At 35.0% G+C, this 25,632-nt stretch overlaps 3 protein-coding genes across 6 annotated transcripts in view; 1 reads left to right on the top strand and 2 right to left on the bottom strand.

Annotated features, from left to right (window-relative positions):
- Positions 1-6: 6 nt before the first annotated feature.
- Positions 7-5,403, top strand: LOC107188747 (RNA-binding protein 1). 4 transcript variants are annotated; one of them, XM_015577093.1, is made up of 7 exons: positions 7-124; positions 1,268-1,483; positions 1,636-1,725; positions 2,257-2,304; positions 2,442-2,489; positions 4,891-4,977; positions 5,344-5,403. In XM_015577093.1, exons 2-7 carry the CDS (start codon positions 1,275-1,277, stop codon positions 5,345-5,347), a joined length of 486 nt encoding a protein of 161 aa, XP_015432579.1. In that variant the 5' UTR covers positions 7-124; positions 1,268-1,274; the 3' UTR covers positions 5,348-5,403. The 4 variants fall into 4 exon arrangements, with proteins under 4 accessions (XP_015432579.1, XP_015432580.1, XP_015432581.1 ...); XM_015577094.1 differs by lacking the exons at positions 4,891-4,977; positions 5,344-5,403 and adding an exon at positions 3,590-4,134; XM_015577095.1 differs by lacking the exons at positions 2,257-2,304; positions 2,442-2,489.
- Positions 5,404-6,805: 1,402 nt separating this feature from the next.
- LOC107188775 (SET and MYND domain-containing protein 4-like) lies at positions 6,806-12,060 on the bottom strand. The gene is made up of 7 exons (XM_015577132.1): positions 11,718-12,060; positions 9,658-10,195; positions 8,651-8,973; positions 8,147-8,355; positions 7,945-8,069; positions 7,493-7,702; positions 6,806-7,141 (listed from the first exon to the last, which is right to left on the bottom strand). Exons 1-7 carry the CDS (start codon positions 12,025-12,027, stop codon positions 6,820-6,822), a joined length of 2,037 nt encoding a protein of 678 aa, XP_015432618.1. The 5' UTR covers positions 12,028-12,060; the 3' UTR covers positions 6,806-6,819.
- A 2,504-nt stretch (positions 12,061-14,564) lies between these two features.
- The window catches only part of LOC107188748 (aquaporin AQPAe.a-like), a 57,915-nt gene continuing 46,847 nt past the window's right edge, over positions 14,565-25,632 (bottom strand). Inside the window, 2 exon segments of the mRNA XM_015577098.1 lie at positions 14,565-14,970; positions 17,768-17,926. Of these exon segments, the coding sequence (XP_015432584.1) occupies positions 14,575-14,970; positions 17,768-17,926 (555 nt within the window). The 3' untranslated portion in view covers positions 14,565-14,574.

The raw sequence follows: 25,632 nt of genomic DNA on the forward strand, positions 1-25,632 counted from the left end.
CACGGAAGAAGAATAACGCTACACGCGCCACCATTTTGTGGGCATTTCTACTTGTGCAGTTCAGAGAGACGGTTGTGTGTGTTACAAAGTTTTAGAAGCTTTAATAAATTTATCCACCTAAAATGTGAGTAAAACATAATATTTCCTTTATAATAAACTTAAAGTTTTTTGTTTGTAATGACTTATAAAAGTATCATGGATAAACGTGGAAAATGCTATAAAATTTCCATGGCGTCGGTTTCTGTTAGCTCTGATGCAGGATAGTCTCTTATGTTATTTCTGTATTTGTGGGTATAGAAGTCCAACAAAAAGTTAATATTTGTTGCTGCAGCATTCTAAATAATTTGATATAGTTTACTTCGTATATATTGAAGTACTTAAGCTGATAAAATTAGTTTCTGTGATTGTAATAAATTGGGAGCACAACATGGCGGTATTCCGACTTTCCTTTCTCAGTATACTCGGTTAATTTTAGTGTCTAATTTGTAAATATATAGTTAAACTTGTATGTATTTGATTTCATTCAAACATTTTTTAGCGTAATATATTAGTCATATCTGTTCTGGAAATAATTGCATTGAACAATAGATATTTCATGACCGGTCGATATTTTTTTTAATATACGTAAACTGACAGTAGATGTCGACAAACTATTCAGCATTCAATTATAGATTTGCTGAAAATATTTGTAGTTATGAAAGAGATGTTAATATTTGTAGTAACATGTATTACGAATGGAATTAATGTAGTGATTTTGTAAAAACAATGAGATGAAAAAATATTTTATGAGAGGAAAAAGCACGAAAATATATAGAATAATAATTAATGACACATATTTAGAGTGACTTGCATGTATTTTATAGAACATTTGACTATGCTTAATCCTTTTCGTACCTTAGAGCCGATATATCGGCTTTGTGGTTTTTCGAAAAATACCTTGTGCCGATATATCGGCTTTCCATTTTTAATATAAATTTAAACACATTTAATGAGATTATATTTTGATATAATAAGTTTATACAGTGGAACATATGTTTACTGGATAGGAATATGTATGTTTCATTAAATTTTTGCCTTTGATGTTATTGTATGTTAATTTTAATACATACCTGGAAAATCATATATTTTTCAAGGTATTTTTGCATGGTATCTGGAATACTTATAAGGTACTATGAGGATTAAAGTATTTAGTACATATCTTTCATTTACAGTAATTATGACAGTATGGTGTATTTAAAATTGGTAATAAGACTGTTATTATTTACAGACGTAAAATGTCACGTTATCGAGAATGGGACCTTTCGTGCAAAGTTTATGTTGGTAACTTGGGGAGCAGTGCTAGCAAACACGAAATTGAAAGTGCATTCAGTAAATATGGCCCGCTTAGAAATGTGTGGGTTGCCAGAAACCCACCTGGATTTGCTTTTGTGGAATTTGAAGATCCACGAGATGCAGAAGATGCAGTTAGAGGATTAGATGGAACGTATGTCTACTTCGAATATGTCCATTTAATATTTCATATGTATATGTGCTTTTCGTTCTGTAATGTTTTATTACATAATGGGTTAATAATCATTACATAATGAGATACATTAGAAGGATAATGAATTGTATATGTGAAAAAATTGTTTATAGACGCTGTTGTGGAACCAGAGTAAGAGTAGAGATGTCCTCTGGGAGAAGTCGACGTGCTGGTGGACGGAGACCAGGTCCAAGATATTCCAGGTAAGGCATCTGAAAACTTTAGATATCTGCATTTTACAGCAACATTTGAGCTGCTGCAGATGGCTAAGTGTCTTGCCAAGTAGGTATTACAGTGCAGTTAACAAATAAGAATGTTAAGAAATGCACGGATTTCGGTGAATTTTTGTTATGCACAGCGGATATAAATTGATACTTTTTTTACTTTGGATAGGAATGCAGATAGAATATACTATGCACTGCAATTTATTTGATTTTAATGCTCTTTTGGCTACTGTTCCCACATGAATTAGACGACAAGAAATAAATTTTTCTTAAGGTTCTCAAAATACTAATTTAATTGTTGATCTAATAAATTTGAAAATTTACGATATTAGCCAAAGAACAATCAAATAGACTGCATGGGAAATGGGAGTTGCTGGGGCAAAGGTTTAGTTATGGTAAAGGTAGTGATATCACTAAAGGCTAATTTTTTTCCTCATTGTAATCTCCTTGTGAATATGCGTAGTGAACAACAAGATTCACATACCATACATCTTTCTGAAAACCTTATAGGTCCAGATCTCGCAGTCCTCGAAGGAAATCATTGGGTCATTACCCAAGGTAAGATTTTTCTAGCCTTATTCACCGTCAGTTTTCAGGTGCGACTAGACAAAAGAAAGAAATCAAAGCGAATCACGGTGATCGGCAACATTATGAGCCGTCTGAAACGTACAACACTTTTTCTTAATTTTTTTTAGGTCCTGCTCAAGAAGTCCGCGAGAATCACCGATAAGTCGTTGTTCTAGGTAATTGTTTTTATTTTGTAATTTCATCAAATTTTCAGGGCCTTACCAAGAACGAACAACCACTCTACAAGTTGCAAGTATGTATTTGCAAGTACTGCTTGTATTGTGATCATCGCAATTTTGCACGCAGAATCACAATGTATCATATTATAAAACATGTAGAATAATTTATATTCGAAATGTATTGAACATTGAGAATTGCGCAATGGTTAAAATTGGTGGTTAGAAAGTGTTCATTGATTGGCATAAGTTGGAGAGGACAGGACTATAATAAAGTGCGGTAGACGGAGGACGAAGATATAATTGAAAACACTGAAAAAAGAAATAGTAAGAATTAGTTGGAAACAATGAAATTCGTTCGGTGCACGGAAAGTAGCACCGGTGGCATATAAACATAAATAGTAGCGGTGTCTGGTGTTAATTTTATCATTCCAAAGTAATTTATTCCTAAAATATAGAATCTGATTGATTTTACTTTGTAAGTATCCGAAATCAAAAGTTATTCGGTATCTGAAGACTAAGTCTCTTCATATTAAAACAAATTGGTAGATTATAAAGAACTTAAATTGAACTCTATTGTTTCAGTTCTTTAAGAAACAGTTCAGATATCGAATGAAATACAAATTTAACATAGAGATTTATTGATTAGTTTTTTATGTCATACAAAAATTCTAATATCAGAATACACACTAATGTGCAGATAGTAGAAATACACTTAATTTTATTTATCGTACATGCATTGAAGCAATCATTGATCTCAATTACCGTCTGTGTGTTAACATTATAAAGATGAATTTTATTTTTCTTTAAGAATACAAATTACTACTTTCAACATATTGCACTATGCGTTACGATAAGTATCTAAGGGATAAGTTGAGAATTGTACATCCATCATATAAGTTTAATCGATCAGCTGCAAGTAGAGTCTTCTTTTGTACGCATTAGAGTGGGCAGTCTAGGATTAATCGTAACGAAACTATCGCCGATAAGTGAAAAATGTGCAAATTTGTAAATTCGGATTAAGGAACACTCGTGTATACCGATAGTGGCCAGGAGTATGATAACTTTGATGGTTATATTGCTAAAACTGACGTTTGCAGATTCTACCAGCGTCAGCTCCTAGCTCTGCTCGTCTCCCCGCCACTACTACTACTGCTACTACTACTACTACTACTACTACAGCCACCGTGAAAAAAAGTCTAGCAATCAAAACTGAACAAAAAAAAAAGCCTGCCTGCCCACTAACTTCCCAACCAGTCACCATCAGTCACCACCAGTCACCGGTAGGAGCCAAGTCGTCAGTCAGTTGACAGTCCGATGCTGTCCGTCAGTCCGTCAGTCCGTCTGTTCCCCTTCAAAAAGACTTCTTCGGGCTACCTCAACCTCTAGCGGCTAGGAGCATCGTGAATCCATCGAACAGCCGACGCGATATGAACGAATACTTCTGTCAAAATCTCAGCGCGTCAGTCCGTCCGTCCGTCCCAACTTCTACTACTACTACTGCTACTACTACTACTACTCGTCAACCATCACGTTAAACTTAGCCGACAACGCGACCGCCACTTCTCTTCAACTGAGCAAAGCAAAATGATCACCACCTACACACCATCCCACCACCACCCAACCAAGTACCACCACCACCAACCACCACTACATGTTCACAATTGTCTGGTATTTCACCGATTTTCAAAGATTTTTTATCTTTTTTTTTTTAAACTACCGTGTCACGTTCTCTGGGTTCCAATAACAAGTATTTCCACGAAATAACTTTACGTTTGTTTAACAGATTGATGTAAGAAATGTAAAATATTTTCTATCGTTATTTTGTTTCTGTTACGTTGAGAATGATTTTATTTATTGGACCAGGGAACTGTCGCTTGGTACATAATATGCATTTATCATATATATATATGTATATAATGAATATGTATGGTTTATATGGTGGTATATATACATATATGTATATATTGAGCGGTTATTTGTAAAGATTTAATTTAACCAAATTAATCCTACTTTCGTTTATTGGATTCTCATTATTGGTGAGATGTCATTTTGTATTAATTATTGTGTCTAACTAGTTTTATCACCCCTTAGGCAAATAGGAATTAGCCAGTCCTAATTCTATTACGGTTGCCTTGCAATCATTTTTGTACCTATGTGTTCAAAGTGCGACCTTCTGTTTCGTCTCACGTTTCATTTTACAAAGTCTTCAATATCACTTTTAATTTTACTCAAATTTCTGCTATATTTTGTTAAACAGGTAACACTATTTTTGCGAAAGTTGATATAATTAAAATTGAGTATCGTCATGAAATCTTGAGACGAAGTGGGGGGTTGTACATTAATGAACTGTTTTTTAACATGAGTAAAAGTGGTATAAAATGTTCTTTTAATATTTTAGGTCAAGGTCCCGTAGTCCTCGCAGAAGATCACTGACCCGTAGCCGCAGCCGAGATCGTCGTTCTCGTTCGGATTCCCGTGACAGACGGTATTAACATTAACACAAATTAACAAACAAAACATGCAATGAAAGTAGTATTGAAGGAGAAATCAGATTTTACATATTAATTGAACAGGAATTCAAAATACTCTCCCCGATACGATCTATGATCGTAGAGAAGAGGAAAAGAAAAATTACTATTTACAAGTTGACTTTCGTTGAGAATCACTCTGTGATATCAGTAGATTTAAATGTTCGCATTGTGACACATTTTTTTTATTTTTTTTCATGGAATTCATCTGCTATTTTTTATCCTCTTTACACTGAAATTCCTGTTTGCAGCGTAAAGCGGCGACATTAGAAGGTCGCGGATCAAATTAACGTTTTCTAAGTGCATTCTCTATTTACTTACAGTTAGGTGCTAAAAGTGTTCGAGAGAACGGACCGACTAATTGTGCCGGATGGAAGACAAAAGAAAACCAATTTTATATGTACATAAAAAGACACACACACACATACATACATACACACACACAGAAATAATAATTGTTTCCACGCGTGCAGACTCGAACGAAGCAATGATGATAATTGAGTATGGCATTTTATAAGATGCGAAATCAGACACGTACGCAATATTTTCAATTCAAGATGGTAACTTTGGACACGCTTAAAATGTGACCTACGTGCGTAATTATTATTCTTATCATCAAGACACCCGGTACACGCGTTCATACGTGTATAAAACACATACATTTCACACTATGTTCAACGTACGTGTACTACATATATACACACAAGATGCAATATACACGCATATAAGATTTTTTTGTGACGCGAGCTATCGAGTACGTTGATCTCCTCCGGAATGTGCTCATTGCTTTAAAGTGTACGAGTGCGAATAAGAAATTCGGTTACAATTGAGAATAATTAAAACAATGATCAATATAACGGTGAGTGTTTAACTGATGGGACAAGATTGGTGCTGACTCGAGTCAGAGACGTTTCGGTGTGACAGAAAAAAAAGAGTTACGGATACAGGAGACGGTCGTTTTATGTTATATTAATTATTTTGTACTCTTACGGATTTAAGACTCTAAAATAAAAGTGTACCGTATTATTATTCTGGCTTTCCTATTGCAAGTAGCGATTTAATGTCTATTAATAATAAAAATATTAAAGTAGTAACGCATCAGTTTTTTTCCATTCATCGTTCCTTTATGTACTTGCTGTACAGGTTGATTGTCTCGCTGCGCAAGCCAAAGGCTTTGTCGCTTTATAGAATTGCCGCACGGTGGTGCGAAATCCCTAAACCGTGGCACAAAATTCCAAAATTTCTTTTGTAGTAGAAATTGTAATATTTTGTGGTTTGTTATATAAAATGAAACGAATACATGGTAAAGATTATAAAAAATATCTCTTTAAATATAAACGGTGTGGTGGGAGCAATTTTACATTCCAAGGGAGCAAACTGGGAGCAATTTTTTAAGATATAAATTGTTAAGAAACACTAATATTCGGCGCTATATATTTTTCGCTCCAGAATTCTTAGTACATTGACTGCCACCAACTGCCACAGTGAAAAGGCAGTACTTAACCAGACACACTTTCTTTTGTTTTTTAAATCACAAATTTATTAGTTAATTGAGGCTGTTGGTCTTGATTTAAATTATGGTGTGATTAATTTTATACAAAAAATTTGTAATGGTATTTAAATGATTCAGCCTCTTTGCAATGTATGGTGGCACCCATATTTGTGTGACATTTCAGTCAAAATGTTAGAGCGGCTTTTGGTTTGCGCAGTGAGAGAATCATCCTATACATATCATACATGTTTATTTAATATTATAAAAATGTAATTAAAGATTATACTGTATTTATTTAATTGTATTTTTAAATGTAAGCAGAATTTCCCAAAGTAAGCATACATAAACGAACACCCTGCTGGCAAAGGTGGTAGTCTCGTATGGGTAAAGCCAGAGTATCGTCTAATATTTTCAAAATTTCTAAGTACGCTTTCAGTGCGTCCAGGTTCTTTCCTTCTTCTAAATATCTCGAGGCACTTTTAAAAAGTACGTCTGTATCCTGTAAGGCTTTCAAACCCTTTAAAATATTTGTGTTATTGCCACATTTAGAGCATTTCACCATGAACTCGTTTGTGTCTGATCTTATTAGTAAAACGTTTCCGCATGCTGGCCCAGTATCGCACTTGAACCTGTAGAAATAAAATGAATTTCATAGGTGACTACTGGAATAGATTTCAGAATGTTTAGTTCAATAATAGTTTCAATTTTCAGAACATTTATTAAGTTGTGGGATTAAAAATTGTTTCTGTGAGTTTTCAGTTAAAAGTTTCTGTAATTCAACGAGTAAAAGTGAATCGTATAATTATTAATATTTAATGATATTCAACTAATTGTATCCATTAAATGAAAGTATAAAATTGTTAGATTAAGTGTAAGTTTGGACGTATTTATAAAATTTTCCACTAAGGCGGTTTGTTATTTTTTTCATATTTAATGTTGCGTTATTTTTTATTTAGGGCAATGTCTATTTTAGGTAATACCTTAGCATTGTTGGATCAATTTCATCTAAGAGAGGCCAATGTGCCGAGCATGCCTCGCATCTGCAATCGAACCAATATTGCCATCTGAGTATCCTCTTCCTTTCAACTTCCGGAGATCTTGTGAAGATTGGACCGTAATTTTCAGAGATCTCTTCCCCCGGTGCAATAGAACGGATAGCTCGTACAACCATAGTAGTGCCGACAAAGTATCTACATGTATGAACATAATATTTATAATTTACTGCTCTATAAAAATGCAAACGATTATAATTTGCAATTTATCTCTGTACAAGGGCATAAACTTATAAAATATTATTCTTCCCAGTTTCAATTTTTATTACTATTTACTATTTTACTTACTGTATTATTTATACTTCCTGTTTCATAGTTTCTAAATTTACAAAAATTAATTTTACTTCTCACATAAAGAATTCTTTCATTACAATCATTACCTGATGATACCAGGGTTGCATGAATGATTGAATAATGACACTGTTGGGTAAAGTCCACCACCAATGAATATACTCTTAGCTTTTGACAATGTTTTGTCGCTTCGCGACATTGTCAGTTCTGATATCTGAAAATTTATAATAGTAAAGTAATAAGTAAATTTTCTAATTTATTACTAGCGTTTCTGACAGCTGTATGATTTACCTCGTGGGCATTGAATTGTAGCAACATCAGACTATGTAAAATTAAACCACCGATATATAATTCACCCTCGGAAGGTTTTGCTTCTACCGTGTCTGGAGTTTTAACATTTTCTGGAAAGTATGGTCCTTTTTTTAAAAGTCTCAGCAGCCACATTGCTATGTAAGTTCTATGGAAAAGATCTTTTGTAGTTCTTTCATTTTCATGGGTTACTGTGTGAAAAAGAAATGCGAATTTATATTAATGCTTAACTAAATACAGTAGATTAGACTTTTCATAACAATTACTGTTACGTCAACATTATCAGACTCTTTGTAAATTCACATTTTAATAGATTATCAATTCATAAGAATTGGACTTAAAGTGTACATTTGGTTTAATCGTAAGAGTGTGAATATCGCAAAAAGAGAATAAAAACGTTCACTGTGACCTAAGAAAAGTTCCAAAAATTCATGTATTCTATGTACATATATAATCCATAGTCTTAACGATTATTTAAATAATTACTCATTCCATAGAAGGCTTCGAAATCTTGTCCTCTGTGAGGTTTGTGTACCGTAACATCGAATCTACCCTTCGAAGTCTTTAGCTTATCTTTAAGTTGAATCAGTTCATCGAAGGGTCGCTGCGTGACAGCTCGCAACGCTAAGAAACACGTTATCGAAGTGTTTGAAGACCACAATGTGGGCAGTAATACGCACTCGTTTTGATGCACTTTTGCATCCGCGTCTCTGCAACGGAGGCTGCAATAAGCTACGCAACAGCATATATTGCACGCAGCTGGTAACGGTGCGAATATTCTTGCCAAACAAAAGTGACAGTGAGTGAGCCTGAAACGAAATAGAAAATATTAATTTCTTATTATTCCCTAAAAAACGAAGCAAGTTAATTTAAAAATGATTTTATTGAACTCCTTTTATCGTCTTCAACTTCATATTCGTGTCAATTCGTGTGCCTACTTAACCCTTGCGTAGGCAACCGGGTACCCCTGCACCCAGGTAGGTACCTATTTTTAAATTTCTTTTCACAAATTGTTATGTTCTTGTCTAAGGAACACTTGGTGTATTATAGGAAGGGAAAACTAGGAGTTTCAGAAAAGTATCAATGTAAAATAATCTATATTGATCATCCTTTAGATAACCTGCCACCTTCTCTAGATTACAAATTTAGTAAAATATTGATCATAGTTTAGATAACTTGCCACCTTATCTAGATTACAGATTTCTTTATCTAATCTGTCAGAATAGAGGTATTCCGATTGCTCAATAATCGTGATTATTTTGGTAGCTCACGCAAGGTTTAAAGTATTAACAACTAAACGCAGATACTTCACAGTGTGCTAATATTAAGAAATAGATGATATCGAAAGGTTCGAAATAATCGGTATTAAACAATAGATAAACAAATCAAAGTACTCAATCATCTAGTATCAATTTCAGGACACTGATTTGCTCAGTTACATGCATCGGAAAAAGGTAATTAATAAAATATATAGATTTTGTAAACAATTGTACCTATATTCAGCTAATAACAACGCGCAGTGTGGTTTCTCTATTACCAGTATTTCGCCCGGCTCAATATTTTTGGTAGCAACGGCATGTCTTCCTATGTCACCACCGTCGTCTCGAATTTCAACCGCTTTGCTGCATGCAGGATACAAAGGATTGCAATCCTCTATTTTTAGAGTTAGTTTCTTAGGTTCGACGCTTTTTTCCAAGCTTTTCTTTTGGGGTAATTTTGTAGTCTTCTGGGCAATCTGATTGCCTCTTTCCATTACGGCAAGCATGATTCTAATATTCGATTCGAACTTCTGTTTCTTTTCCACACACAGTTTCGTGTCGTCTAGAGCTTTTAAAGCGTTGCGGAACGCCGCCATAGCCTCGGCGTGTTTTTTCAGACCGAGCAAGCATTTAGCACGTCTCTCCTGGATTTTATAAAACAATTCCTTTGGGTAACCGACCCGTATAGCTTCCTCGGCGTCTATCAGAGCGTACTTGTGAAGCTCCAGATAATAAAGCGTCGCTGAACGATTTGCTAATATCACACCCAATTCTGAAAAATTATATTTATACATTATTCGATAAATAATTTCATTTATTCCATGTTTACTTTGTCACCTGATTGTGCTTTAAAAAGCAATCAAAATACCTCATTATACAGGCTGTTTCGAAAAATGTGGGATACTTTTGAGATTAATGAGGTTTAATATTTGATTTGTAAGCTGCTTTTTGTTCCGTGGAAGTCAGAATCACCCTATGATAGTATGTGTCATTTTTCTCATTTTTCATACGGAATACTTGTACCCATGAAAATACTATTAAAAACTCGCCTTTCGTCTACAATTGGTATTACATGATAATAATCTTATATTTTCCAATTTAAAATACATTGCCATATGACGACAGTGGAAACGAATAGGTAAAGTCAAGTACTTGTCAAAGTGAAACGGTGCCGATGTAAATAAGAGATTGACCATTTTTTTTTGGTATCTCTGGAAGACTACAAGTAAACAGGTCGAAAATATTATTTAAAAAAGCTACTTGAAAGTTATATGTTACTCATTCTTACGCGTTTTTTGGTATACTCACGAGGAAGAACGAATGGGACCATGGGTCCTAGGTGTTATAGAACGCACGTTGTTCAGAAAGTTCAGAATATTTCGAGGGTAGCGTCTAAGTTACCTTTTTACTGGATGTAAGAAAAATCGTTTGCTCTGGTGAACAGGTACTTGCGATAGTTTCCAAGTGCAAATTGAATATAATTGCTGTACAAGTTATTCGTCGTTTTTTTTTCTGTGAGAAATACCGACGATATATCAAAATTTGTTCGTTATGTTCTATCAAACTTGTAAGAAAATGGCACTATTGCGACTGGAAAATTTTATAATATCTACCCAATTCATTTCATTCCGCACCATCAAATGGTTATTCCTTTAGATCGTTAGAATATTCCGTATCAAGAAAAAACATCAAAAACAACATCCATTTATTTAGAAGTCATTTGAAGAAAAATGGAAAGAAATTATATAAGAAAGTAATAAATAAGGACATCATACGAATTGAAAAATATAGACTGTAACTCTACTCTTGAAAACCACGAACTTTCCGAACCATCAAATAGTTTAGAATTTCAAAATGAAGAACTTTTACAGACTTTTTTCATTATTGTAATACATAAAACTGAACCTTTTAAAATATATCCCATATTCTTAAAAACATCCCTGCATAAATTTCATAGTATTACTTTAAGTGGATTTTAAATTTATTTTTACATATAAAATATTAGTTCATATAATATAATATTTTCTCCTCTGGGGGAGCGGCAAAATCCAATTTTTTCCTTGGGGGGGGGGGGGGGCGGGCAAATGTTGCTGGATTTAAACGACGATAAAATAATTGCCATGTTATTATAAAATCGACACGATAAATAATCGCACCAGGCGGGATAATTCATGGAAAGTGTGCCGATTGTTGTCGGTGCGATAAATTATAACGCTTTTAATAATGTTAAAATTATAAAGCTTTTAATAATGTTAAAATAAATACAGCCGATACTATCGCCAATCGTTAAATACCTTCCCGAGGTGCCATCAGGACAGCGTTCGAGTACAGTTCCAGGGCCTTTCGGAATTCGCCGCGGCCGAAGTACTTGTTACCGATGTCCTTGAGCTGACGAGCTTTCTCGCTGCTCTTCAGTACCTGATTGTCCGTGTCTAAGGACAGATTGTACGCCTCCGGGTACCTCAATAGGAAACCGATTCTATCCGAGCTATTGTTCAGGGCCGCGAATCTTTTCATGTCCTGCGGACTGATAGCATCTTGCAGTTCCAACAGGTTCGAGCTGAAGTATTTGCTGATTTCATTCTCCGATTGGTCCCTCAGCATTTTTCACGTGTTTCAAGTATCAACTTTCTCCTGTTTCTGTATATTTATACGACTGATTCGGAGGAAAAAAAGTTTATAATGCTCGTTTAACTTTTAACACAGCGTTTGATAGTTCGTTTATGATCGTTCTATGAAGTTTCATCGAAGAAGATTTTTTCACGAGTTTATTTTATTTTTCGTTAGATTTTTGAATGTGGCGAGCGTATCGAGAAGAATTCAGGAGTTGTTTGTTTTCTTTACTTTGTATCGAACCACTAGAATTTTAATTGTTAAGAAATCTTTTGCTTTTTTAGCGATATCGTCCCATCGAATAGTGGTTTAATTTTTTATGAAAACTAAGACAGAACCTGCATCTGGAAGACACTTTGCCGGTTGACGACGCCCGGAGCTACTGGCATCAGCTACTTACTCTCCCGAAAACTACGCTTGTCTATTTCTGTTCACGCTATTTTTGCCGGCGCAAGAGTTAAAGCTCTCTGATACGACAAGGAAGTACGACAGAAGCATGTGTTACAGTTGGAACGGAATTGTAATGCATGTGACTTTTTCTGCAAATTAATTTATCTTTTTATACAGAGAGAAATCGTTAGAGTGTTTCACGGTTGCCATTTTGGAAATGAAAGTTGTCAAAAAGTTAAGGTGTGCATATTACTGTTCGAAAGTTACCATTTGTTTTGTCACCACAGTTTTTTTAAGGCTAGTTTCGATAATTTTTTAAGGCTAGATTTTTTTAAGGCTAGTTGCCATTTTGCGAATAAAAGTTGTCAAGAAGTTAAGGTGTGCAAATTACTGTTCGAAAGTTACCATTTGTTTTGTCACAAAAGTTTTTTTAAAGCTAGTTTCGATACCAATGTCGACCAAAGTTACATCTAAAATTACAGAAAGAAAAAGTCATTCAGTGAGAAAATTCAGTTCAGTAATCAGAAAGGTTCAAATTCAGTGCCATTGAGGCATTCATTATTTCCGAAGGTGGCTTCTATAATGTTCTGTTTAAAACAGCAAGGATATTTCTACAACTGTAAACACTGTTAGTCTTTATAGAATGTCTGTATGTAATTTTATTGTTTTTAATAGTTTCAGTTTATGTTTGATAAGAAGTAAACAAAGAAAAATGTCAAATCGATGATAAATTAAACTGTGTCCTAATTTCAGCTATGGTGAGGATAAAAGTATTCATAATTAGGATTAAACTGTTAACGAAAAACAATTACGAATGTTAAAAGATAAATGGTTTATGTACATTTAAAGTGACGTAAGCTACATACATATATTATATTTAGATGTGGTGTTTTGTTACGGAACCTTATAATCTAATTTAAGTACAATATATACAAAATCTAAACAACGTACAAAATTTGGATATGAAATGTACACGAATGCAGTATTTGCCTATAAAAGAAAAAAACACAGAATTGTAAAACTAAATTTTCTGCAGTCGAACATATCGATGATGTATGTGTAAACGAAGACATTTCATTATTAGAAGTGTGGTTTATACGTTAATTAAAAAGATCATGAAATTACGTGAAGAAATCTGAATTAACCGTAAGTCTAAAAAATTTGTGCCTCTTCGTAATTATAAGAAAATATAATAAGTGTTACGAACATTATAATTAATGTTGTTATTTTTGTTAACTAGACCTTTTGTAATAATGTAATTTACAACTCAATAATTTCTTTCCTTGTCACGAATAAAATTACAGTGCGACGAAGTTAAAAATGTATAGTGTCCGAATATTAAAGTTACTCACTGTACAATGATGAATGGATTAAATTACATCAATCGTATTATTAAAAATGATTAAAAATTTGGTCTCAAATATATAGTTCGTCTAAATTATTTGATAGAAAAATTGTTTTATAAATACATACATACGTACATGCTTCTCTTCTATTGTTCGCAATGAGTACGACCGATACGGAACAAATAAAACGGACTTGACAGACATAGGATTACAAATATTATTTTAATTTGCATTTATGTAGCTGCATTACTTTGTTGTTATATTTATACGAGAAAATTGTTCCACACCAAACGGAACTCAAATAAAATATATCTGACATTAACTTTCTTGAATTAAATTAGAAAACGTGAATGGAGGCTCAAGCATTTAGTTCACAATTCAGTACTCGTATTAAATACTCCCCGAGGAATTACTCAAACTGTACAGTGTGACAAAGGAAGTCTCCATCTTTTCTTCACTGCGACATATAAATCTGAAATTCACGTATCAAGTATCAATTCTATTAGATTCTTCTTTCGAGGCCCCTACTGTATCTGCAATAATTGCAAAATATTTAAAATTTCTGCAATTGCAAAGATCAGACTTTCTGGATATACATTTTAAAAGTACGAATGGACGACCGGTCATTTCTGTCTCATTAACCCTAATAATTTCTCGTTAAGTCGAACGATGAACGTTCACTTCTCAGAATTCGACCGTATCATATATTTCGATACGTTAACAGAGCCCTGAAACGTGTTTAACAATCAAGACGATGCCTTTCCGTATTGTCAACAGATCAATTGCCGTTAATTTTGCTCTCTCAGAAATCATAGGACGCCTCGTCCTCTTCTTTCCTCGACCTGAACGCTATCTTGTAGAGTCCGCCAGCGACGCAGGCTCCCAGAATGGGCCCGACCCAATAGATCCACAGGTCCTTCCATATGCCCAGAATGACGGCTGGACCAAGTGTTCTGGCAGGATTCATGCTGCTCCCTGTGATGGGTACGGCTGCCATGTGAGCCACGGTGATGGTCAAACCGATCGCCAACGGTGCCCATCCCTTCGTGTCGCTCCTCTTCGGATCGGTCACTGCATGGACAACCAAAACCAAAAGGAATGTCACGATCGCTTCCATGAAGATACCTTGGCCTTCGGTGATAGACGTGCCGAGAGACGTGGCACCAAGATCGTGAATCCGCGTTGACGGGAGCAGTACCTGTGGGAACAAATAATAAGAAACTCTGTCACCCTTTCAGTTTTGTACATAAAGGGACAGAAAATTTGTATATTGACATTTCCGGAAGAGAAAAGATTAGAGAAGAACAAGAAGAAAAATAGGGAAAAGGATTAAGAGAAATGCATATAACTGAAAATTGAGAATATGCTTATACAAAGGATAATTCGAAGAATAAAAACAGGAATGAATATAGCGATGAAAGAGATGAGAAATATTGTTGCCTAGTTTGCCTAGAGCCATTCAGTAAGTACCTACACGTAGACCGAGCGGAAAAAGGGTATAATACCTAGAGTGTAAGGATTAATGATGTATTTGTCATAATTGATAATGTAATCCTTAATTGGGATAGATTCTTTGGGGGGGCTTCTTTGTCATAGGTTATTTATGAATTTGTCATAACTGTGATGTAATCCTTAATTGGATAATATCTTGCAATTTTCCTTTCATTTATTATAATTTAGTTGAATTCAAATTTTGATTGTTTTAAATTAAAATCGTGATATTATTGACCCCATATATAGTGTTACCACCTACCGGGGGTGAGGGTCGGTTGTAACATTGTCTCTCGTTTCTACTATTGATTGATAATTTCAATGTTATTAATCACAAAGCTAAACTGTTATAACTTCAATAATGTCAGATAGATATGTAAGCTTGGGGTATACAAAAACAGTTTATTGTAACTGAAATATTTCTTGCGAAACCGTATTCCCAAATTAAACTGTTACTTTCATAAAAGTATTTACTTATGAAAATGTCAAAAAGAAATTTAAAAGTAGAATGTATTAATATTTGATATTTCCCGACAAACTTTTAAATTCTATATATTATAATATCAAATTTCGTTGAAATATGTTATAATATCAGTTTTTGTCAAAATCAACTGGAAAATTTACAATCATATGTATAAAATTAGGATGTTGTTCGAGCAGTTTTAAAAACTTCAACAAAATAGGGGTCCAATTACTAGTCCTTTTCTTGTAATTGTGACACGTGTTGCGCTAACGATTCATGTTTCTCTTGTATTATCTTGCAGATGGACATTTCACTTCGTACCTTTTTGATAAACGCAATTCATTGTATCGTGTCACGTTTGATGATAATACAATCACAAGGGGCTAATAATAGCGTCTAACGAATGAACGGGACATCATGCATTTCGCCTATGTAATTCGCTTCGCTCTCGTTCCCGCCTGACGTGACTGATGTCAGCAAACATATACGTTGAGACCTTGACCTTGCCGAACTTATTAATTAACTCAGGATGATAGAAGACCTCGTCCATGACAACCGAAGAGCAGAAATGGAATGAACAAACGTTCGTACGGAAAGAAAGTTTCGTGCTCGTGAATTCAATTTATGTATTGCCATTAATATAATTGGACACGCTTATTTGAGTAAATGGGATGAAATAGCAGCACTTATAATAGAATATTCATTTTACCGATATTAGTTAGTCCACTGCGGATATTATGTGGCTGCGTACACGTGAATTCAAAGAACGTGATAAAATGAAACGTTAATAAAGGTTCGATGAAGGTTTTCTTTCATTTTCCACCCCTCGAAAGATTTAAACGGGACAACTAGAACTACCGGCGTTGAATGTATTTATACTAAATTATTGTAAAATATATAATATAATATAACATATTACAGGTAGTATATTTAAAATGTGTAATAAATTAAAAATCACCATAAATTCTGAAAAAAGCACCTTTATGATTTCTGTTATTGAGGGGCTTAATGGAAAAGAGGCACATGCCACATCTACATCGACTTTTAGTCTTTTGTTCCATGAACAAGCTCTAATTATCTGGCGTCCATTCCATGAACTTCAAGTACCGTGGTATGTACATTTCCATAAACAGAAAGCAAACAAACTCTTAGCGGAAAAGAGGCTCATGCCATTCTGTCTCCTTGGAGAACTTGTAATAAAAGAGGGGCTTAGTGGAAAACAGACACATGCCATAATGCTATAAATAAATTTACACAACCACTCCTTTAGAAAAAATAACTATAATTCAGGAAATTCGGTAATAACTCGTAGTTATTTTAGTTCATAGTTGAAGTCGCAATTATTACTGTGGAATCTTGACTTGAAAATTCATATCATATGAAAGAAAAGATTATGGCTATTCGGGCAAACATTTTTTTATAGAGACGCATGATTGTGCCTCTTTCATTTGGTCCGATTTAAGATGTGAAGAAGAAACATTTTTTTATTGTGAAAAAACGTATCATTTGATATGAACTTTTGAGTCAAGAGGTAACGTTAATTGCCATGTAATATCTACTTTAATTACCAAATAAAATAAGTATCAGTTAATACCGAATGTCCAGAGAAATTACTTTTCCTATAAGTTGTTGTCGTTTTAATTTTAGTGTTGTGGCATGTGGCCCTTTTCCATTAAGTCACTCAATTGTAAAACAAGAAATTTAAAATACGTTGTTTTGATGAGTTTGATTGTTCTACTGTTAATTGAGACAATAAATGCTCATTTAATTTTAGCTTGTAAAATATCTTCTTTAAATATGGATTGAATAATGGATTTAATAGATTCATATTTCAGTTGTTATATATTAAAAGAATATACATATACATTGATCTAACACGTATTTAATATGGTGATAGTTTTTCGTTCACTTCACTAGTTATTAGATAGTAACAAAAATATGCTAAACGCAGATTATTATGTTTACCTTCAAATTATATTTACCTTTCAGACTCTTGTTTTATTGGTACCATTATAATTTAATAGTAGCACAAATATGCTACACGCAGATTACTTTATTTACCTTCAAGACAACCTGCGATTGCGCCACAGCATTGACAGACTATGTAACATATTGCTTTGAGGAAACTGCAATTTCCGCTAACCAGAAGGCCAATTGATACAGCTGGATTCACATGACACCCTGAAACGGGTCCTAATACCTGAAAGAAAAGAGATATTCATTAGTCATTAGATATGTGTCATTATGTGGCCTTCAACCGAGAAAAATAACTAATTTCATACATGTAACTAAATATATATAACTAAAATAATTTCATGTATAACATCATATTATCGAAAAAAAAAACAGAATTTTTAATTATGTTTCAGTATTGTTGTTTATGTTTGCGTTATCGCATTTTTATTGTAGATATGGAAAACCGTTGTTTCTTTTCTGACATTAGCTGATTATTGATATATGAAATATATTACATAGGGTATGTATATATATACATAATATTTTATTTAAATATTATTTTTTATTATCATTTAAATATTTTTAATGATAATCTTACAATATTTAAACAATATTTTAAATTAAATATATAATATTTGGTAGCGTTTATCATTAGTATATTAATATCATGATAAAGTAGGTATTAACATTGTATAAATAGATAATATTATATATAAATAAATGTGAATGAAATCCATTATGTAGTATATTTGCTTTTGTAATTAAGTATGATATATGTATAAGTATCACATTCAACCACTTTGACATATTCTTATGTATTCTATTTACCATGTATGTAAAATGTCTTTTGCATTAAGCTCCCGAAGTTTTTTAAACCACATCCATTACACACTCGTAACCGAATTAGATGTAGGTATCCTACAAAGATAAATCTATCGTTTTGAATTCAGAAGAGCGACGAATACTTGCGTCTTATCAGATTTCAGATTGTCGCATAAACACGTACAATTTTATACCTATTCCTCGAGAAACAGGTTGCAGGTGTACAACAGGTCACGTGGAAAAACACCAGTCCGCGTTCTAAAATTCGTCTACGCGGTCGCCCTTGCAAAAATCGGCCGGTTCTAATTCAAATTTCACAATTGCCGGGCTACGGTCCGTTGATATACGCGCCGATAAAAAAGATCTGAAATTTATCTTGCGGTATGAACCATTTCCTAACAACGACGGTGGCCCACTTATTACCCATGGAGAAATCAGGGCCTTAGATCCAGAAGCTCGAGTCCGCCGAAATATTCATTTCTAAGTCGACGCCTTGTAGGAACAACGACCTCAAAATGTCCATTCTGTGCTGTGTTTTAAAACAATATCTTACGGTTGTAAGTTATCGTTGTTTCAGGTATAACTCCGAAGCAACGAGACCTAACAGGTACAACGTATTACGAAGATATTCGAACATTTTATCATATTAAAAATTACCAGTAGACTGCGAATTTTAATTCATAAAGACAAGAACAAAAGTAGGAAATTCTTTCGTCCCTCTTATTGGGTTAATGAAATAGAAAATACGTTGCATCCGATGAAAGATTTATCTTTTACTGTATTTTACAGGGATCTACAAACGACAAATGTATAAAATCCGAAGTCTGATTGTCAGATTACGTGGAAAATTCTGTCGTTTCATAAGACACATTTTTTTAAACCAAATATCCTGCGGTTATTGTAATAAATAATATCAGTATTCCGTTTCGTGAAACAAGGACGAAGTTTGCACAGCAAGTGTGGGTGTTAGGCTGCCTCACGAGATGAAACACATTGCAGACTCTTCGGCGTCAGCAAACTGGTCGGCAATATTTGCGATGCTATCCTGACATTAGAGCTACTCAGGTTTTTAAAAGCAGGTTTATTCGGGCCTTCCTTGCGCATCAACCCATTAACACTAGAACTACCGACGATAAACGCATATTTGCTTCGATCGGTGGATAAACATGAAAAACTTTTGATATTTAGAAATTTAGAAATTGACTGATTTCTTCACTTTCATATCGTAATAAATGTGCAAAAGATCTGTATTGACAAGTCATTTTGACCACGGTCACGAACAATGTGCGTTGCAGAAGCCTCTTGAGAGGGTCGATTGTAACACAGGAATACCCTAGTAGCAATTACTGTTGGAATTTTGATGGGCCTTTAATGCACTATTGGTTGGTCAACAGTTAGAATCGTCACCCTTTTTTGCAACCGGGCCAACAATCATATCTAACATAGGGCCCACGTCACTGTATTACGAAGGAGCAACTGGAGGTTTCTTTCTGTAGGGCCAATTGTTGAGTATCTACAATAAACCAACAATAGTAAGACAGTTAGCTATACTACACTTCCATAAATGCTTTACAAATATTTGAAGGAGTGTAACAATAAAAAAAATATTTATAATAATTACTTGTTATAATAATTATATACATGTATAAATTGTATATGTATATTAAACAGGTAAACAAGTGTTTTATCAGCAAAGTTACCTTTACAATTTATTATGTACAATTTATACATGAAGCTAATTATTAGAAATAATTATTATAAGTTATTTCCAATCTTCTGTCCCCTGACTCTATTTTTACAAAATGTCAAATGTCAAACGTGTTGCGCGACAGTAAAAAATTGTGAGTATATTCATAAATAAGAAAACAAAAAAATCAATTTAAAATATAATAACAAGTCTTTGGTTGTAGCAACGTTTCTGATGTCTTTAAGACGATATTTGAATGTTGACAAACTTTGGGTGGGCCAATGTTGTATTATCATTTTAAATTTCTTGTTAATTAACCAACTATAATAATTGTAGGCCCAACATTGGATATTCGTTGGCAAATTGTCATAACTTTTACGTCGTAGGCCCTATTTTGGGAATTTGTAGGCAAAAACACTAACTATATCTCAACTATGTAACTCCCAACTGTTGGATACCGTTGGCCAATCATAAATGCTACTAGGGTAGGCGCGCATTGGTTTTTTCGACCGACGATGTTGTTTTGAAATATGATCTAAAGTGTTCAATTCTTGCTACTTTTCGCGAAGCTATTCCCATTTAAAGCATGATCTGTCTTATTTACGTCGCCAGGTGATTGAGGTGATACATTGTGCACTCGCACAAGTTTTAAAAAATAGCGTTCCAAACTCCAAAACCTGCAAAGCCAAATTTTGTCCAATGCCTGTTATAAAATTATGGCTACAAGTTTGATGCAAGATTTTCTATAAATAACTTGCGCACACATTGGCAGCAATATAGGCAGCAAATTGGCAACAACATATGCAGCAAATTGGCTTGCGCAAACCTTGTTCCGGTTTTGCTCTCAATTTGAGATACGCCATGTTGCAAGATTTTCTACCAACTTGATTTACCATTTTGTCATCTAGCGTTGCCTGCAAAACCCAAGCCAAATGCGGAAAAAGATGGCTATGATTTTTTAGACAATTTTTGTCATTTATTGTTGGCAATTTGCTCGAAACTTGTACACAACTGGTTATCAGGGTTGGTCTTTTCGACCATAGCGCGCCTACTCCCGGGTGAATGGGTCTACGCGCAAGGAAGGACCGAGTTATATTTACGGGATTTCGGCTGCGCGTGCTTGTGCTCGCTGTTGCACGTGTCCGGATCTGCCTTAATGAGAAGAGAAAACGGAAACAGTGGAATAGAAACTAGAAGGAAGTGGGAAATGCTGTAGAAACTGAGAGGAAACGAAAATTTTCAAAATTGAGAAACCTGGATTGATTTATAGTTTTAATCAAGATTACCAGGCAAAAATGTTTATAATTACTATAAATTAATAAATTGAGTTATTACTATAAATTACTATAAATTAATAAGTTAAGAATCGTTACGTTGCTCCAATGTACTTTGCAATTACCATTGATCTGTCAAATATTAGTAGACTGTGGATTTTATGCATTTATAGCATACAGAGGTATGTGGAATACAATAAATGACAGAAATTCGATCGAGTGTAATAAATTTCTTATTTTACTTTTACCTACTAAATCCCTGTGATAAAAAAGAATTTTCAGTTTCTACTCCAGTTTTTATAAATCACTTCATAAAATGACATTTTGCATAAAAGTCCGCAGTCTAATTTTATTAGCAAATATTTCACTGCTGTATTTTTTATTGCGATCCAGTGATTTTCAATATACACATATATAACAGAAGTTATGTAGGTATGATTACTATTTCCATTACAGAACTACAAACAATTTTGTGAGGAAATAGTTTATTCGTAAACACCATAAACGACGAAACTTTCCAAACCACCGTCGTAATTCTTCGAATCGAAGGACACAACACTGTTGCATAAACGGTTCGAGGAAGTGGTTGGATGAGTGTACTAAAAAGGAACAAGGTAGACAGTTCAATCGAAACATTAACCTTTAGACTGCCGGCATTTTTTCATAAATAAAAGGCGGTTGTTTTTGGTAAAAAATTTGTCTATGCATATAACATACGCACTGCGCTGAATTTCGAATTTTGTCAATGTCCCTAGAGGTATACTTCCGGCAGGCTACAAATGAAAAATATTCACAAAACAAGAGTTTTTACACCAATCTCCCGTCATAAGTTATGACTCATAACACATTACAGTCCCTGTCTATATATCTGTACAACTTCACACAATGCAATGCAATGTTCCTGTTGTATTTCTCCATTCTATTAGACTTTTATTTAATCAATTCGGACTAGAATCATATAAATATACAATGAGAGACAAAAGTATTCGTACACGGCCGATTCTAATTATCAACTGACAATGCTGTCTTCAGTATTAAGTTAAAATTACTTTCTTCTAGTTATTCCATAACAATCTAGTTTCCTGTCAATGGTATAGTATGATGGACATAATCATGAGCTTAGTGTTACACTCGAGACAATATTATTAATCGATAATAGGTGTCACCGGCGTATGAACACCTTTTTCTGTCTCTGTATACATATATAATAGCAGTAAAATGAAAACACAATTCGTTAAAACATCTCGAACCTAGTAGAGTATCAGACAGCTGCGATGTCTTGGTTCCGAGGAAGCACTCTCGGAAACAATGGCGGACCGTAATGAGGTAATGTTCAATATCCAATATTAGAAGAATACCCGCGAACAGAGAACAGCAAAGAAAGATCCATAAATCCCCGAAGAGATGTTCAAGTCGGTAAACGGTCAAACCGTAGACGGTTCGAGGAGCAAAAGGAAGAGAAACTTGAAGGATAGCGCAAAGGCGAGAGAAAGAGAGGGAAGTGTAAATACTGTCTAGATCGGCGGCCGGTCCGATTTGAGTCCGGTAGAATCGGGCCTGACGTCGGGAGGGTCCGGTGAGGCCCGTCGCGGCCCAGTTCTCATGCACGTCGGCAAGGTCTTGGTTCGCCTGGGGCGATCCTGGGCACACATGTGCGCCGACGAGTTGCCGCGATTACGCAACCAATCTTCTTGGCTCGTTCGTTTTTTTTTTTTTCGTTACCCCTCTTCTTGCTCTTGTTTTTGTTCTTTGCTCCTCTTCTTCTTCTTCTTCTCCGGTGATCTTCTTCTTCGCGTGTTATCGTCGACGATGGGGTATATACCTGTGTGTCGGGTGTTTCGGCATAAATTCCGAGTGTTGCTTCGAGCGGAGAGATCACACGACGAGATATCGATTAATTGATTTTATTAATTACAAGATCGAGCACGAGCGACGCGTGGCGCGCCTTGTAATCGGTCGGCGTGAGAACCGGGCAATTAAAGGGTTTGCTTTAAAAAACGGTCCGAGCACCGACAGATATCGTGGGGAGGGGGGATTCGTTCACAAGTTTTTTCTTTTTCACCGCCCTCATCCCCCGTCGATGACCTTGTGCCATATGAAGAACCCCGTGTACCCGCGCTATTTTAATTAATCCGCGCGTGATCCCGCGGACACTGGTTGCTGGCTAACAGAGTCGACGCGGGGACGCACAATGGGGAAAGCGTCGCCTTCTCTCTTTTTCATCTCCGCTGGTGAGGCGGCCTTCGTCCTCTCGGTGTGTTCCAAGAAAAGCAATAAACGAAGCCCTGGCTTTTATTCGGCGACTTCGCGGCCACGATGAAACATTTGGCGAGTGAGCCAGCGAGCGTGCGTGCACGCCCTCTTCTTTTCCTTGTCCCTCCTACGACTTCCCTCCCCACCCCCCCCCCCAGCAGGTGGCGAAACAGCTTCGAGAAAGGGGCACGCGCTGACAATCGTTTTGCTTCGAGGATCCGTAAGATCCTGAAACGAGGTCGATGCACCGCCTTTCGGATCCCGGTGGCGAAATTGTCCTTCTCGGCAATTCATTGATGAATTTTAAGTCGATCACCGCTAATCCTTACCCTAGTAGCATTTATGGTTGGCCAACGGTATTCAACAGTTGGGAGTTAGGTGGGATATAGTTAGTGTTTTTGCCAACAAATTCCCAAAATAGGACCTACGACGAATAAGTTATGACAATTTTCCAACGAATATCCAATGTTGGGATTACAATTATTATAGTCGGTTAATTAACACGAAATTTAAAGGCCCACCCAACGTTTGCCAACATTTAAATATCGTCTTAAAGACGTCAGAAACGTTTCTATAACCAAAAACTTGTTATTATATTTCAAATTGATTTTTTTGTTTTTTTATTTATGAATATATTCACAATTTGTTACTGTCGCACAACACGTTTGACGTTTGACATTTTGTGAACATAGTGTCAGGGGACAGAAGATTGGAAATAACTTATAATTATTATTTCTAATAATTAGCTACATGTATAAATTGTACATAATAAATTGTAAAGGTAACTTTGCTGATAAAACACTTGTTTACCTGTTTAATACACATATACAATTTATACATGTATATAATTATTATAACAAGTAATTATTATAAATATTCTTTTTAGTGTTACACTCCTTCAAATATTTGTAAAGGATTTATGGAAGTGTAGTATAGCCAACTGTCCTCCTATTGTTGGTTTATTGTAGATACGCAACAATTGGCCCTACAGAAAGAAACCTCCAGTTGGTCCTTCGTAATATAGTGACGTAGGCCCTACGCTAGGTATGATTGTTGGCCCAGTTGCAAAAAAGGGTGACAATTCTAACTGTTGGCCAACCAATCGTGCATTAAAGGCCCATCAAAATTCCAACAGTAATTGCTACTAGGGTAGTTTCTTGTGCTATGGTAACGTACATTGTTCAGCTTCTACCGAGAGGAATTGCACTCTCTGGTCGGCCGTCATTGCAGGAAAACGTCGATTTTCCGGCAATTGATTACTGGAAACACCGATCGTTCCAAATACCTACCGATTGTCGGAACACAAAACGAGTCATGAATGTTTTTTTATAGAAGAATCAGTTGAGAAGATTGCATCCATGTCTTACTCGAGCCTGAACAAGAAATCCACGATGAGTATTCGGAGACTCCTCGGCACTGAAGATTAAATATTTTATAAACTAATAGCCGTATGCGGCTGAAGCAAATATCATCGACTTCAGAATTCGAAGCTCGATCACTGTGCTAAACTTCATTAAAATGTCAGTGTTAGACCTGGGACTTACCCTTGTTAGTGCCGAGGACCCTTGGAACACTCATCGAGGATTTACTGTATTGGATTCGGAAATTGAGACGATGGCCACGAATAAGTAAAGATACGTGAAGATAATCCAGGATAATACGTAAATTATGGATAACGACGATATTGTTTCACTTATATTTGTCAACGAAAATGATGATGTCAACGTAAAAATGGCGAGACCACGTACTATAACATTACATTGCGAAACTGAAAATGTGTTTGGTGTCATTCAAATATTTATTTGCATTATTGTACGATCTTCTGAGCAATGAACATCCATTGTCCTAATTATAACGAGACTGGGATTCTCCTGGACCAATTATACGAGTAAGCTCTTTTCAAAACTTATTTGT

Source organism: Dufourea novaeangliae, unplaced genomic scaffold, assembly GCF_001272555.1.
Source record: "Dufourea novaeangliae isolate 0120121106 unplaced genomic scaffold, ASM127255v1 scaffold108, whole genome shotgun sequence".
NCBI lineage: Eukaryota > Metazoa > Arthropoda > Insecta > Hymenoptera > Halictidae > Dufourea > Dufourea novaeangliae.

Bases quoted from the DNA above. Each gene is read 5' to 3' on its own strand.
- LOC107188775 (XM_015577132.1), bottom strand. From the start codon at position 12,027: ATGCTGAGGGACCAATCGGAGAATGAAATCAGCAAATACTTCAGCTCG. The intron at 10,196-11,717 runs GTATTTAACGAT...ATAATTTTTCAG, and splicing joins CCTGATGGCACCTCGGGAAG to AATTGGGTGTGATATTAGCA. The intron at 7,703-7,944 runs GTAATGATTGTA...TCATACATGTAG, and splicing joins TGCAACCCTGGTATCATCAG to ATACTTTGTCGGCACTACTA.
- LOC107188747 (XM_015577097.1), top strand. From the start codon at position 1,275: ATGTCACGTTATCGAGAATGGGACCTTTCGTGCAAAGTTTATGTTGGT. The intron at 2,305-2,441 runs GTAAGATTTTTC...AATTTTTTTTAG, and splicing joins TCATTGGGTCATTACCCAAG to GTCCTGCTCAAGAAGTCCGC. The intron at 2,490-4,890 runs GTAATTGTTTTT...TTAATATTTTAG, and splicing joins CCGATAAGTCGTTGTTCTAG to GTCAAGGTCCCGTAGTCCTC.